Source organism: Capra hircus, chromosome 8 (assembly GCF_001704415.2).
Source record: "Capra hircus breed San Clemente chromosome 8, ASM170441v1, whole genome shotgun sequence".
NCBI lineage: Eukaryota > Metazoa > Chordata > Mammalia > Artiodactyla > Bovidae > Capra > Capra hircus.
The window spans coordinates 95,334,711-95,350,292 of record NC_030815.1 but is presented as its reverse complement, the minus strand read 5'-3'; the positions used below and the strand labels follow the sequence as shown (position 1 = coordinate 95,350,292).

Below are 15,582 nucleotides of genomic sequence, written 5' to 3'. Positions count from 1 at the left end.
ATCCTATCGAAGAAATATGTCTGTTAAAAACAAGTGTGCAATTGTACTAAACAAGAAAAATAAATTCAATAATTTTGGGGAAAAATACATCATCTCAGTTAACTAAGTGAAGAAACAGAATGACCCTTGCACTTAACACAGATGTCTGCCTGACTTATTCCCCCACTTCCTCTCCAGTAAAATACAATTTTAACAGAAAGGCCTTTCTAACTCCTACTTAACAAGTACCCCCAGCTCTCTCACTTTCTGTCCTTGGGTCCTGCTGAATATATATTCATAACCTTTAGTATTACCACAAGAACATATCTGTTTGCTTATTCTATGTCTCACCACCAGTAAAATGTAAACAACAAGAAAGCAGAGGGGGGAGAGATGGTATTCTTGAACATGTTATTCCACTTCTAATGTATCACTCATTTGCGATCAACTTGCGATTTGTGGTAGATTTTAACAGAATGATGTACGCCTTAAAGGAATAGACAAAAAAAAAAAAAAATACACCAAACAGGGAAAGCCTCTCCTCTTCTCTCCACATTTTGCTTTCTGCCTACAGGAAAGCTGGAATTTCCCTGAAATCCATTCACTCTACATTATCTGTGGAGTCCCTCTCCAGCCATTACACCCTCAGCAAGGAAGAGTGACTAATCTGATAAATCAAGAGTTTGATATTAATTTGGCCTTATTTTACTAGAGGGTGAGATCACTGAGTTAAGCCAGCCCATGTTCTTTCCAGTTTCTTGTCTCCTCTTATTTAAGAAAACCTACCAGATCTTAATTTTCTCAGTGATACCTATCTGCCTGTGTGAAGCAGGTCCACAGGCTTCATTCATGCTATATGTTGGGTAAGGAATGTAACAATCTGCTTTGCAAACCCAGTCAAGTCTCTGCAGGCAGCATGAAGAGGGAGGTTTCAGGCCTAAGCCATGTCCTCCAGTAGAGCTCTTAAAAATCTTGAATTAAAGGTTATGGATACTTGCAAAGATTAATAAAGTTTGTATATCTCATGCAGACAGTAACATCTAGATATATATCAAATCAACCAAAAGGCCACAGGAGCTATAAACTCCTATATCAAGAAAAATAGAAAAAAACATAAAAATAATATAATACTCCATTGGTACTAAATAATTTATTGCAATAAGTTTATCTTTAATACATGTGTAAAATAAGATTCCTGCCATTTCAATTACAGTTAAACCCAAACTTCAAAACTAAGCCAGTAATTAGCAACATTTTAATTCTGAAAAGTTTTTAACTATAAAACTATCAAATATAATATAGAACCCCTTAAATATTTAATGACTTTTGTCAGAATATTAAAAAATTAACTTCTGATAATTCCAAAGCTATCAAAGGTCCTCCCCCCTCAAAAAAAACCTTTCTTAGCAAGTAAAAGTATAGTACCTGCTAGTGTTTTTTTTTTTTTAATTTTAAAAACCAAGACTTCCAAATTGAATATGATTTGAATATTTCTATGTCATCCAAAAATGCCTGATACATACTAACTCTATGCAGGCTCATGGTCTTAGCAGAAGAAATCATGTCAGTCACAGAGTTTTTAAAATTATAACTGGAATTTTAAACTATAAAGTAAAGTTTAACATTATTTAATAACTTTTCTACTTATTATTATATCATTATAATTATTTTTGCCAATAAGGTACAAAATGTAACATCATCATTCTTTACTCAAGTAGACTTCCACCATACAAGATTTTAGTTTGTTTCTTCTTAATTAGCCGGTTGCTGTCAAATGCCCCAGGACAATTCGCATTAGAGCTGAGTATTTACACGTAAGGGTAACTAGTTTTAATGTAAAATAAGATTAGTAATATATGAACATGTACATTAAAACATAACAAACATAGGTAAAACTAGTAAGAGACATTCAGCTAGAAAACTGAGAAGTACTCATAAGGAAGGAAACATTAGGGTAAATTTTTTAATTTAAATAATCCTCAAGAATATACGAAATGCTCCGAAGAATTTCTCCCAGTTAAGACAAATGTGTTTTAAGGACAGAGAAAAAAATAAGCTCCTCAAAACTTACAAAGCAAAACATGGGCTGGGTAACTTATTAAAAATTATGCCCCTGATTTTCTTTTGAGAAAAAAGAAATAGTACAAGAAACACACTTAAAATTAAGACTAATAATGTTCTATTCTCACTGAAAAATGCTAGGAGAAAACAATTAAATTTCAGATATTTCCATTTAATGTGGGAAAAAAATACAATGTTCATTTCTGAGATATAAACTAGTAATTTATTTTCATTCATAATATAAAGTGATTTAGTAAAGTTTACTCTTCCCAGCACTCAAAATTAAATAAGAACTGTTTTTCATACTAGGAATTATAATGGTACTGTGAAATAAAAGTTTAATTTTGCTGAACTAAAACTCAAATAGATTCAAATAAAAATTTATGAAAATATTTAAACAATAAGAATTTTTGTTATTTTGCAATGACAATAGGTTTACTTTTTCTAACATTTTTTAAAAATCCAGCCTTGTTTTATCCATATAAAACTTTTAAAAATCACAATAGAATCTTTTATATATAACTTAGAAAAACAATTTCACATGATATACTCATAACACTCAGGAAATTACAATCCAGGAAGGGACAGTCTCCCCGAAACAGAAAGTTCTTTCTTTTTGTCACCTCCAATCCTTATCATCTTTATTTACATCATTTACAAGAAATATTTATCACAATCTCACAGGTAGATAAGAAAAAGAAAATTTTTTGCTTTCTAAAGCTCATCGAGTAAATTTACTCAGTCTTCTTACTATGTTTCTTTTTAACTTTATCTGAAGCGTTAGCTACAGGTTTTGAGGTAGATGAACCAGTACCATTGAAAGATGATTTTGTTTCACTTTTCTTTTCAAATGGTGAAAACTGCTGCTGCCAGCCAAACAGCATCCGACTCAATGTATCTTCAAAACAAGCAAAAGGCATAAAAGCAGTCTCTGTAATCATCATGGTTATCTGAAAAAAAAAGTTCAATTTTGAATTTAAATACAAATGTTTTCTGTTCCCCAAAACTGAGAGGAGAAAGTAAAGAGAGGGAAAGAGTCAAAACACATTTTTTTATTGAGGTATAACTGACATATAACAATATACTAGTTTCAAGAATACAACACAGTGGTTCAATATTTATATATAAAGTGAAATCACCACCACAGCAAGTCTAGTTAACATTCCTCATCATGCAGTTATATAACAATTTTTTCATGTGATGAGAACTTTTAAGAGCTACTCTCTTAATGACTTTCAAATATTACAACAGTTACCATGCTATACATTACACACTTGATGACTATTTATAACTGAAAGTTTGGCCCTTTTGACTCCCTTTAACCTATTTCACCAAGCCTCACCACCCCTACCCCCCACCTTTTGCCAACAACCAATGGCAATCCACTCCAGTACTATTGCCTGGAAAATCCCATGGACAGAGGAGCCTGGTAGGCTACAGTCCATGGGGTCGCAAAGAGTCGAACACGACTGTGCAACTTCACTCACTCACTCACTCACTCACTCACTCAATCTGTTGTCTGTATCTATGAGCTTGGATTTTTTAAAATTTTAGATTCCACATATAAATGAAATCATAGTGTATTTGTCTTTGTCTCATTTTTTCACCTGGCATAATGCCCACTTAAGTGTTAGCTGTGGGCTTGCCATATATAACCTCTATTATGCTGAGGTACATTCCCTCTATACCCAGTTTCTTATTGTAAGTGGATGTTGAATTATGTCAAATGCTTTTACTGCCTCTATTGAGATAATTATATGATTTTTATCCTTCATTTTGTTAATGTGATATATCGATTCATTTGCAGATGATGAAACATTCTTGCATCCCTGGAATTAATCCCACTTGATCACAGTGTATAATTTTTTTAATGTATTGTTCAACCTGGTCTGCTAATATTTTGTTGGTTTTTGCATCTATGCTCATCAGGGATATTGCCCTGTAATTTTCTTTTCTTGTGGCATCCTTGTCTGATTTTGGTTTCAGGGTACTGTTGACCTTGTAAAATGAGTTTGGACGCATTCCATCATTTTTTTTTTTTTTGGAAGAGTTTGAGAAGGATTGGTATTAATTGTTTTAAAGTCTGGTAGAATTCACCAGCAAAACTCTCTGGTCCTGGACTTTTGTGGGGAGATTTCTGATTTCTGATACAATCTCCTTACTCGTAATTGGTCTGTTCAGATTTCCTTTTTTTTGTGTGATTCAGTCTTGGTAGGTCATATGTTTCTAGAAATATATCCATTTCTCCCAGCTTGTCCACTTTGTTGGCATGCAAGTGCACACAGTAGTTTTTTACAATCCCTTGTATTTTTGTGGCTTCAGTTGTAATGTCCTCTTTCGTTTCTGACTGAGTCTGTTTGAGTTCTCTCTTCTGCTTTCTTGGTGAGTCTAACTAAAAGTTTGTTCATCTTGTTTATCTTTCCAAAGAACCGTCTCTTACTCTGATCTCTTCTATTGTCCTCTTCGCTTGTATTTCATTTATTTCCACTCTATGTTACTTCCTTGCTTCCATCACCTTTGGGCTTCATTTGCTCTTCTTCTTCTACTTCCTTTAGGTATAGTTAGGTTATTTGAGATTTTTCTCATTTCTTGAGGTTGGCATTTATCACTATGAACTTTCCTCCTAAAACTGCTTTTGCTACATCCTGTAAGGTTCGTATGTTGTATTTCTACTTTTGTTTCAAAGTACTTTAAAAAAAAAAATCTCTTCACTGATTTCTTCATTGACTCACTGGTTGTTCTATAGTATTATGTTTAATTCCCACATGTCTGCGATTTTTCCAGTTTTCTTCTTGTAAATGATTTCTAGTTTCATACTATTCTGGTAGAAAAAGATTATTGGTATGATTTTCATCTTTTTAAATTTATTGACTTGTTTTATGATCTAACATATGATGAACCCTGGATAATATGCCATGTGTGCATGAGAATAAAATGTATTCTGTTGCTTTTGGATGGAATGTCCTATCTAATCTGTAGTCTATCTGAGCAATGTTAAGTCCTTTGAGGCAACATTTCCTTCTTGATTTTGTCTAGTAATCTATCCATTATTGTAAGTGAAGAGACTTTAACAAGTCCCTTACTATCACTGTTTTGCTGTCTATTTCTCTTTACAAAGTGTCAGTTGCTCAGTTCTGTCTGACTGCAACCCCATGGACTGAAGCCCACCAGGCTCCTCTGTCCATGGAATTCTCCAGGCAAGAATACTGGAGTGGATAGCTATTTTTTCCTCCAGGGAATTTTCCTGACTCAGGGATCAAGCCCGGGTCTCCCATATTGCAGGCGGATTCTTTACTGTCTGAGCCACCAGGGAAGCCTCCTATTTCTCTTTAGGTCTGTTATTATTTGCTTTATATATTTATGTAGACAGACATAAATATCTGCAACCAATGGATATGAATTTGAGTAAACTCTGGGAGATAGTGAAGGACATGGAAGTCTGGCATGCTGCAGTCCATGGGATCTCAAAAGAATCGGACAGACTTAGTGACTGAACGTCAACAAAATATTTGCAAATGTTATATATAGTGTTAGACTGACCCCTTTATCATTACTTACTACCCTTCTTTCTAATTAGTCTTTTTTTTTAAGTCTATTTTATCTGATTTAAGCAGAGCTACCCCAACCTTCTTTGGGCTTTCTTTAGCAGAAAATATATTTTTCCATCCCTTCACTTTCAGTCTGTTTCTCTCCTTACATCTGAAGTGAATCTCTTGCAGGCAGCACAGAAATGTGACTTTTTTTTTTAATCCATTCAGTTACTGTATGTATTCTAAATAGAGAATTTAGTCAATTTACATTTAAAGTAATTAATAAATATGTGAATGCTTGTGTGCTAAGGCTTCAGTTGTGTCCTACTCTTTGCAACCCTACTTACTGTCATTTAGTTAATTGTCTTCTGTCTGTTTTGTAGTTCCTCTGTGGTATTTTCATTCCTTGCTCTCTTCTCTTACGGCTTGGTGACTTTCTTTAGAATGCTTACTTTCTCATCATCTTTTGTGTATTTATTATGAGACTTTTATATAGCAACTTACATAAATAAGTCTACTTTAAGTTGACAACAACTTAAATGCATTTTAAAGCTTTATATTGTTACTCTTCCCCTCAATGTTTTTTATGTTTTTGATATTATATTTTACATCTTTTTATCTTGTATGTATTCCCTCATTGTTGTAGTTATGGTTCTACTACGTTTAAGATTCATGCTAGCTTTATAAGTGATTAAGCTACTACCTTTCCTATATATTTATTATTTTTTACCAGTGAGGTTCATATTTTCATGTTTTGTTCTTACTAATTAGCATCCTTTTCTTTCAGCTTAAAGAAGTCCCTTTAACACTTCTTGTAAGGCCAGTGCAGTGGTGATGTACTCCTTTAGCTTTTGCTTGTCTGGAAAAAATCTTTAACTCTCCCCTAATTTTTAATGTAACTCTGCCAGGTAGAGTCATCTAGACTGGAATTTTTTCCCCTCAGTATATATCATGCTACCCCCTTCTGGCCTGCAAAGTCTCTGCTGGAAAAAATCTGCTCATAGTCTTATGGGGGTTTATTTACACATAACACATTGTTTTTCTCTTGCTGCTTTTAAGAATCTCTCTTTTGCCTTAAACTGTTGACATTTTAATTATAATGTTCACTTCCCTGCTGGTCCACTGGAAGTGGTGGTCCACTGCAGAATCTGCCTGCAAATGCAGGGGACACAGTTTTCAATCCGTGGTCCAGGAAGATCCCACATGCAAGCTAAGAACAACCAAGATTGGTCCACAGGTGGTCCACAGAACAACTAAGCCCATGTGTCACAAAATACTGAAGCCAGCATGCTCTAGGGCCCGTGCTCCACAACAAGAGAAGCCATCTCAAAGAGAAGCCCACACACTGCAATCAAGAGCAGCCCCCATTCGCCACAACCAGAGAAGGCCTGCACACAGCAATGAAGACCCAGTGCAACCATAAATCAATTAATATTTTTAAAAAGAATCATTAATGTGTCTTGGTGTAGGTCTCTTTGGGGTCCTCTTGTGTGGAACTCTCTGGGCTTCCTGGTTCTGCATGTCTGTTTTCTTCCCCAAATTAGGGAAGTTTTCAGGCATTATTTCTTCAAATAATTTTTCTGCCCCTTCCTCTCTCCTATCTCCTTCTGGGAGCCCTGTTACGTGAATGTAAGTCCTTCTGAGATTGTTCCATAAATTCCCTAAGTCATCTTCACTCTTTTTGTTCTCCTTCCTTTCTGCAGCTCTCAATGAGTGAGGTCTACTGCTTGGTCTTTAAGTTCACTGATCCTTTTTGCTTCCATCTGGTCTGCTGTTGTACCCCTGTAGTAAATGTCTTAGTTCAGTTATTATAGTCTTCAGCTCTGTAACTCTAGCACTTTCTTGAATTTCCTATTTTCTACATTGAAGTTCTATGTTCAAAATGCATTCTTAATTTAATCTTCAGGAGAAGCAAATTAAGCTTGATTCTAGGGGGAAAAAAAATCTGTTCTCTATAACTTTACACTTAACTAATGGAAAAGAACACAACTCCTTAACAATAATAAAAGATACCACATTGTGAGTGCCAATAAGCAGTGTAAACAAACAAAATACATTTAGTAACAAAAGGAAATAAGAAGACAAAATATCATTTACAACCTACACCAAATGACCAATAATAGCTATTACTACTATGCACTTAACATGTGCTAGAGCTGTGTGATAATGTGTTTGTGTTACTTTATTCTCTTTAAATGTAATCCAAAAACTACTCCATCATTACTCTCATCATAAAGATGTAGAACTCAGGTTCTGACATGTTAAGTAACTTGTTCAAAGTCACAGAACTAATAAGTGGTAAAGTAGTTTGGAACACTCAGATTTTGACTTCAATCACTAAATATCCTGCAGTCTACCACTATCTAAAGTATAGAATAGTGCCAGTAGGAGGGAATGTACTAAGTCTTTACTGAAGTGAAGTCACTCAGTCGTGTCTGACTCTTTGTGGTCCAGGCAAGAGTGTTGGAGTGAATTGCCATTTCCTTCTCCAGGGGAACTTCCCGACCCAGGAATTGAACCCGGGTCTCCAGCATTGCAGGCTGACGCTTTACCGTCTGAGCCACCAGGGAGCCATCCAAAATTTCCCATATATAAACTGAGATAGTGGGAGGTAGAATGAAGAGAGGTACCAACCTATTATCTGGCAAAATATACAATGTTCAGAGATATTTAGATTTGCTCAAGAAATTATCCTGGTACCAAAATGAATCTGGGAGACCTTTACGATTCAGAAAGGTTCCCAAAAGTCTATGAATTTTCAAGAGTCAATTCCTCCAGCAGATCACAGATAATGAATCAAACTAGGCATTTTTTTAAATACTAAAAATAAATATTTTTAAATATTCACAAGAGGTACCTACATAATCAGCTTTCTTAAGGACAATGGAATCAAGAGTAAATTCCTAGTATCTGCAATATAGTTTAGGTAGTGGGGAGCTGGAGACAAAGTAGGTGTCCATTACAAGAAGAATGTATCAGTAAAATAAACACTGTATAATTGTTAAAAGTAATAAATAATAAAGTCATATGGAAAAATTCTTGATACATTGTTAGATGAAAATGTGACAAAGAACAAAAGCTCTAATGTACTATCATTGATATTAATTTTAAAATGCACACACATAGCACTGTGCATGTACTAAATGCCACTGAATTGCATAATTTTAAATAACTGAATCTGCTATGCCACTTTGACCTCAGTAAAAATAAACAAATAAAAAATGGAACACTTTTACTGCATATACATAAACTATAGACCAACCATGACTAAACAGCTTATATCAGACTAGTATCCCAACAGAATCAATGTGAAAGACACAAATACATAAAACAACTGTTAAAAAGCACTGGAGTACAACCAATACAGGTATAACCTGGTGGGATTATGATCCCTAAAAGGAGGAAGTTCAACAAAATGAACTTCACATTTATCTTGGCATTTTCTTTAAAGGGGAGAACAACAGCTGGGAGGCCAAAGAGCTGAGCAGCCTGCTGCTTGATGCTAGGAAGACAGCCTGGAGTTCAAAATCAGGCAAGATGGAGCTCCCCAGGGGTACAACTCAGGCTTAAGCTGAGACCCCCAAAAGGACCCCATTCTAGAAAGGCAAATCTGAACTACAATAGCACTAACAAAGCCTAAAACCAACAGGCTTTGTGCATTAAACTTGGCTGCCAAAAGAATGTTGAGTGTAATCCCTGACCTCAAAGATCTTACAGACTAGTCAGACAGGTAAGCAAATCAGTAATAATACAATGGCAATGGAGTAAGTGCAATAATAGACACTTGGCCAGAAATGTTAAGAAATGAATTTGGAAGTCATTACGATACAAGTAAAAGGCAAGGGCATAAATATGAACGTGATCACCTAGAGAGAATATAGAATGAGAAGAGTACAAATACAATGTTAATATCCGAGTTTATGTCATTACTGGTTAAGATCCAAGAAGAATTTCTTTAGATAAAATTATTCTTTAGAATAAACAGTTACAATGACATGTACTACCATAATTATTCTGGTCATAGCTTGACTTCATGGACTGTCAACAAAATACAAAAGAATTCAGATCAAATAATGGTCCACTGTCTGGAAAACAGCAATGTATTTAAAATCCAGTAAAGAAGAGTGTCAGGAACTAAAGTAATGCCTGAGAATGTGAACTATAGTTAAGTATTTTTCAAAGTCAAGTTTTAATAGAATTTCCACTCCCAGTAGACTCATCACTCAGCTGAGGAATACTGTTGACATCAGAAATTACTGCTGAGATAGACTTATGAGGTTCATGGACAGATTTCTGTGAATTCAGCCTCTTCTTAGGGCTTGATTCAGCAAGGTGACACAAATATACTGGTGACAAATGAAATGAACCCTTATTCTTCTACAAATAAAACATAGAACTCTCCCTACTCAGCAAGTTATTAAAAGAAAAAGCATATTACCTAAATTAAATAGCATTTGACTTTACAGTCTCTAACTTTAAAAGGGAAGGAAATGAAAGAGTCTAAAAACTTTAAAGATACTCTGATATTTAAACATTCTAAAACATAACTTAATTCCAAAGAAATTGTTTGAAGCTCTTCCACATTCTTTACATCTCATATTGTATCATTTCAAAATATGCCCAGAAAAATGTGATCTAAAATATAAGTTCCTCAAAGGCACAAACAGGACTCATATACTTTTATGTCCTCTATAGTGCATAGCAATAAGAATAGAATACAATGAATAAACACAATTTCTACATCACATGAATAATTCAAGGTGAAGGTGAAGGTGAAGTCGCTCAGTCGTGTCCAACTCTTTGCGACCCCGTGGACTGTAACCTACTAGGCTTCTCCGTCCATAGGATTCTCCAGGCAAGAATACTGGAGTGGATTGCCATTTCCTTCTCCAGGGGATCTTCCCAACCCAGGGATTGAACCCAGGTCTCCTGCATTGGAGGCAGATGCTTTAACCTCTGAGCCACCAGGGAAGCCAAGACTATTATAATACATCTGTATAAGCAAAATTAATCTTTCTCTCCACCCAGAACACACTTCTTCCTGTCTCCATCTGCCCAAATTCAAACATCTTTTGCAGTATAACTGCAAGGTGTCTATTCCATTAAACGTTCTCTAACACCCTCTAATGAAAATCACGTTGCCCTATAATAAGCTTCTAGAATATGGTACATTCATCCAGGTTTTCTGGTCACTCTATACTTCTTCTTTGGTGGTATCATTCACTCAGACACTAATAATTATTCACCTGAACGACTGTCAAATCTTCAGATCCTCATTTTTATAAATCTCTTCAGTAAGCTGGGCAAGCAAATTGTTCATCTGGTAGTATTAGCCCTAGATAAATAAGTGACTATGCCAAAGTCTCTGACTGTGTGGATCACAATAAACTGTGGAAAATTCTGAAAGAGATGGGAATACCAGACCACCTGATCTGCCTCTAGAGAAACCTATATGCAGGTCAGGAAGCAACGTTAGAACTGGACATAGAACAACAGACTGGTTCCAAATAGGGAAAGGAGTATGTCAATGCTATATATTGTCACCCTGCTTATTTAACTTCTATGCAGAGTACATCATGAGGAACGCTGGACTGGAAGAAGCACAAGCTGGAATCAAGACTGCCCGGAGAAATATCAATAACCTCTGATATCCAGATGACACCACCCTTATGGAAGAAAGTGAAGAGGAACTAAAAAGCCTCTTGATGAAAGTGAAAGAGGAGAGTGAAAAAGTTGGCTTAAAGCTCAACATTCAGAAAACGAAGATGATGGCATCTGGTCCCATCACTTCATGGGAAATAGATGGGGAAACAGTGGAAACAGTGTCAGACTTTATTTTTGGGGGGCCCCAAAATCACTGCAGATGGTGACTGCAGCTATGAAATTAAAAGACGCTTACTCCTTGGAAGGAAAGTTATGACCAACCTAGACAGCATATTAAAAAACAGAGACATTACTTTGCCAACAAAGGCCCATCTAGTCAAGGCTACGGTTTTTCCAATTGTCATGTATGGATGTAAGAGTTGGACTGTGAAGAAAGCTGAACGCCGAAGAATTGATGCTTTTGAACTGTGGTGTTGGAGAAGACTCTTGAGAGTCCCTTGGTCTGCAAAGAGATCAGTCCTGGGTGTTCATTGGAAGGACTGAGGTTGAAGCTGAAACTCCAATACTTCAGCTACCTCATGCAAAGAGTTGACTCATTGGAAAAGACCCTGATGCTGGGAGGGATTGGGGGCAGGAGGAGAAGGAGACCACAGAGGATGGGATGGCTCATGGCATCACCGACTCGATGGACATGAGTTTGGGTAAACTCCATGAGTTGGTGACGGACAGGGAGACCTGGTGTGCTGTGATTCATGGGGTCGCAGAGAGTCATACACGACTGAGTGACTGAACTGACTTAAATAGAGAGAGACCACCTATGAAAGAACATTTTGGCCATTTATCAGTCAGTCAACAAATATATATTAAAAATCTACTATAGGCATCAGACACAATGCTAGGGATACAGTTATGAATAAAACAAACTTGGTCCCTATTCTCATGAAGTTTAAAAGCACAGTGCTTTATATTTCTTTTTAGACAATAACATCTTGAAGAAAGAGTCTTTGTCTTAGTCAAAGTTTATGTGTCCATTTGTATTCCCCAAAGAGCTTAATACCATTGTCCCTCATTCATGTATTCAACAATACTATACTATCTCAATATTAAGTAATTAAGTGTTAGTCACACAGCCATGTCCAATTCTTTGTGACCCCATGGACTATAGCCCACCAGTCTTCTCTGTCCATGGAATTCTTCAGGCAAGAATACTGGAATGGGTTGCCATTTCCTTTGCCAGGGGGTGTGACTGACCTGAAGAAACCTCTCAAAAGCATTGAGCATAACTGACCATCCCTTTAATACCATCTCCTGGTTTTTAGCAGCTTCTTTCCAATTTCTCACTCTGGATCTTCTTTCTCTAAATATTAGAAAATCTCATGACTCTGTCCTTTCTCCTGTCTCTAGCCTTTGTCCATATGTAATGTAACTGCCTTCCTAAGATAATTTATAAACCAAATACAATCTTAGTAAAAACACCAACAAATTCCATTACGGTGTTAGACAAACTACCATTAAAAGTTCATATCAATATGCCAAAAAAGCTGGGGAAAAAAAACTGAAAATAAATAAACATGCCAGAATGTCCAGAAAAGATTGAAAAAGTGCCCGGTTCTCTTTGTAAATAGGATACGTAGAGATGATATCACCCTTATGGCAGAAAACAAAGAACTAAAGAGCCTCTTGATGAAAGTGAAAGAGGAGAGTGAAAAAGTTGGCTTAAAGCTCAACATTCAGAAAACTAAGATCATGGCATTTGGTCCCATCACTTCATGGGAAATAAATGGGGAAACAGCAGAAACAGTGACAGACTTCATTTTTGGGGGCTCCAAGATCCCTGCAGATGGTGATTGCAGCCATGAAATTAAAAGACACTCCTTGGAAGGAAAGTTATGACCAACCTAGATAGCATATTAAAAAGCAGAGACACTACTTTGCCAACAAAGGCCCATCTAGTCAAGACTATGGTTTTTCCAGTGGTCATGTATGGATGTGAGAGTTGGACTATAAAGAAAGCTGAGCACAGAAGAATTGATGCTTTTGAGCTATGGTGTTTGAGAAGACTCTTTGAGAGTCCCTTGGACTGCAAGGAGATCCAACGAGTCCATTCTAAAGGAGATCAGTCCTGGGTGTTCATTGGAAGGACTGCTGTTGAAGCTGAAACTCCAATACTTTGGCCACCTGATACAAAGAGCTGACTCATCTGAAAAGACCCTGATGCTGGGAAAGATTGAGGGCAGGAGGAGAAGGGGACGACAGAAGATGAGATGGTTGGATGGCATCACTGACTCAATGGACATCAGTTTGGGCAGACTCCAGCAGTTGGTGATGGACAGGGAGGCCTGGTGGGCTGCGGTTCATAGGGTCGCAGAGAGTCAAACACGACTGAGTGACTGAACTGAACTGAATAACCTATAAGGGAAAAGAATCTGAAAAAGAATAATATATGTGTATGTGTATATATATATATAAATCACTCTGTTGTACATCTAAAAAATGAAGACAACACTGTAAGTCAATTATATGTCAATAAAACTTAAAAAAGCAGAAAACAAGAAAGCAAAGGCCAGATTTTTCAAACATACTGATGAAACTAATAAACCTCTAGTTAGACCAATTTGAAACAAGAGATAAAGATACAAATGATCAATACCAGAAATGAAACTGGAGACATCACTATAGACACGAAAAGGATAACAAAGAACTACTATTAACAATTTCACATTAACAAAATCAAAAGTTTAAATGGCACTTCAAGGTGATGTATGGCAAAACCAATACAGTACTGTAAAGTAGAAAAAAAAAAGATTCTTTCTCAACAATTAATATTCTTAATACAAACATCCAATAAACACAATAAATATTTTCAAAATGTAAAAAAAAAAGAAAAAAATGAGTGAAAAGTACAACTTACCAAAATGAACACAAATAAAATAGATAATGTAAATTGTCCTATATCAAATGCCTAAAATAATGCCAAATCTACCTAAACTCTTTCAGAGAGTAAAGAATTGAACACTTCTCAACCTATTTAATAAGCTTAGTCTTATGATGATACAAAACCATACAGATTACAAAGAAAATATATTTCATGAACACAATGGAAAAAAATATACTTGAAAAACATTAATAAATTGAATCTGGCAATGCACAAAAAAGATACATCATGACAAAGTGGGGTTTATGACAGAAATGAAAGGTTTATACAACATTTAAAAAAATAAATCAGTATAATCCACTCTATTAACAGAACCAAACAGAAATTCTGGAGCTGAAGAACACACTAAACGAGACAGAAGAATGCATTAGAAAGCACTGGAAATAGAGCAAATCATGAGGAAGAGAGAATTAGTGAGTGTGAAGATAAAAACCTAGAAATGACAGAAGTAGAAGACGAAAGAGACTCAAGGTATTTTAAAAGTAGGAAAATTCTATGAGAAAGATCTGACTCTTAGGAAGGGCAACATTAGGGTAATTGGTAATCCAGAAAGAAAAGAGAGGAAGAAGGGAGCAACTTATCTTTTTTTAAAAAAATTAATAGTTGAAAACTTCCAAAAGTTGGAGAAAGAGGTGAATATTTAAATCCATGAAAAAAAATCCAACTACCTCAATGCTAAAACACCTTCTCAAAGACATGTTATATTAAAATTGTCAAAAGTCAGTCAAAGAAAGAATTTTTTAAAAAGAATAGTAACCTACAAAGGAACCCTCATTAGGCTATCAGTAGATTTCTCAGCAGAAACTATAGTCCAGGAGGAAGTAAACTGACATTCTCAAAATACTGAAAAGTAAAAACTGTCAGCCAAGAATACTCTATCTAGCAAAGTTATTTGGTTTTGTTTGTTCCCAGGGAAAAACTTGGGAGAGTTTAACAGTAGAGCTGCTTTACAAGAAATTTAAGAAATAAAAAGGTAAAAGCACACAGTATTTTCAGTAAGGTAAGAAACAGAATCAGAAAATTGCAACTCAATACCAAAATACTTTTTTTTAAATTTAATATAGCATTGAGGTTAAAGGGCAGAGGGAGAAGAAAAATAACTAAAGCTATTACAATATGGTAACAAATTCACAACATAAAATGGAAATCTGAGATGACAAAAACACAATAGGAGAAGAAAAAAGAACAGAACTTACGTAAGTAAATGAAGATAAAATGCTATCCATGGAAAAGGATTATTTTACCTATGACGTGGTATTATCTATGATTTCATGTTAACCACAAAACATAAATCTAGAGCAAGACATGAAACAGAGAAAAGAATAAACTGAGAAGAACATCACAGAAAACCACCAAACAAAATGATAGACAGAAACACAAGGAAAAGAAACAATGGAGATATAGAGCAATCAAAAAACCAAAGATACAACAGCAGTACTAAGTCCTCATCTATCCACAATCACCCTAAACATA

General features: G+C 35.6%; 1 protein-coding gene across 1 annotated transcript in view; it reads right to left on the bottom strand.

Annotated features, from left to right (window-relative positions):
* The window catches only part of TMEM38B (transmembrane protein 38B), a 66,001-nt gene continuing 51,530 nt past the window's right edge, over window positions 1,112–15,582 (bottom strand). Inside the window, exon 6 of the mRNA XM_018052554.1 lies at window positions 1,112–2,990. Coding sequence (XP_017908043.1) covers window positions 2,775–2,990 — 216 coding nt within the window. The 3' untranslated portion in view covers window positions 1,112–2,774. The remainder of the gene's footprint in view (window positions 2,991–15,582) is intronic.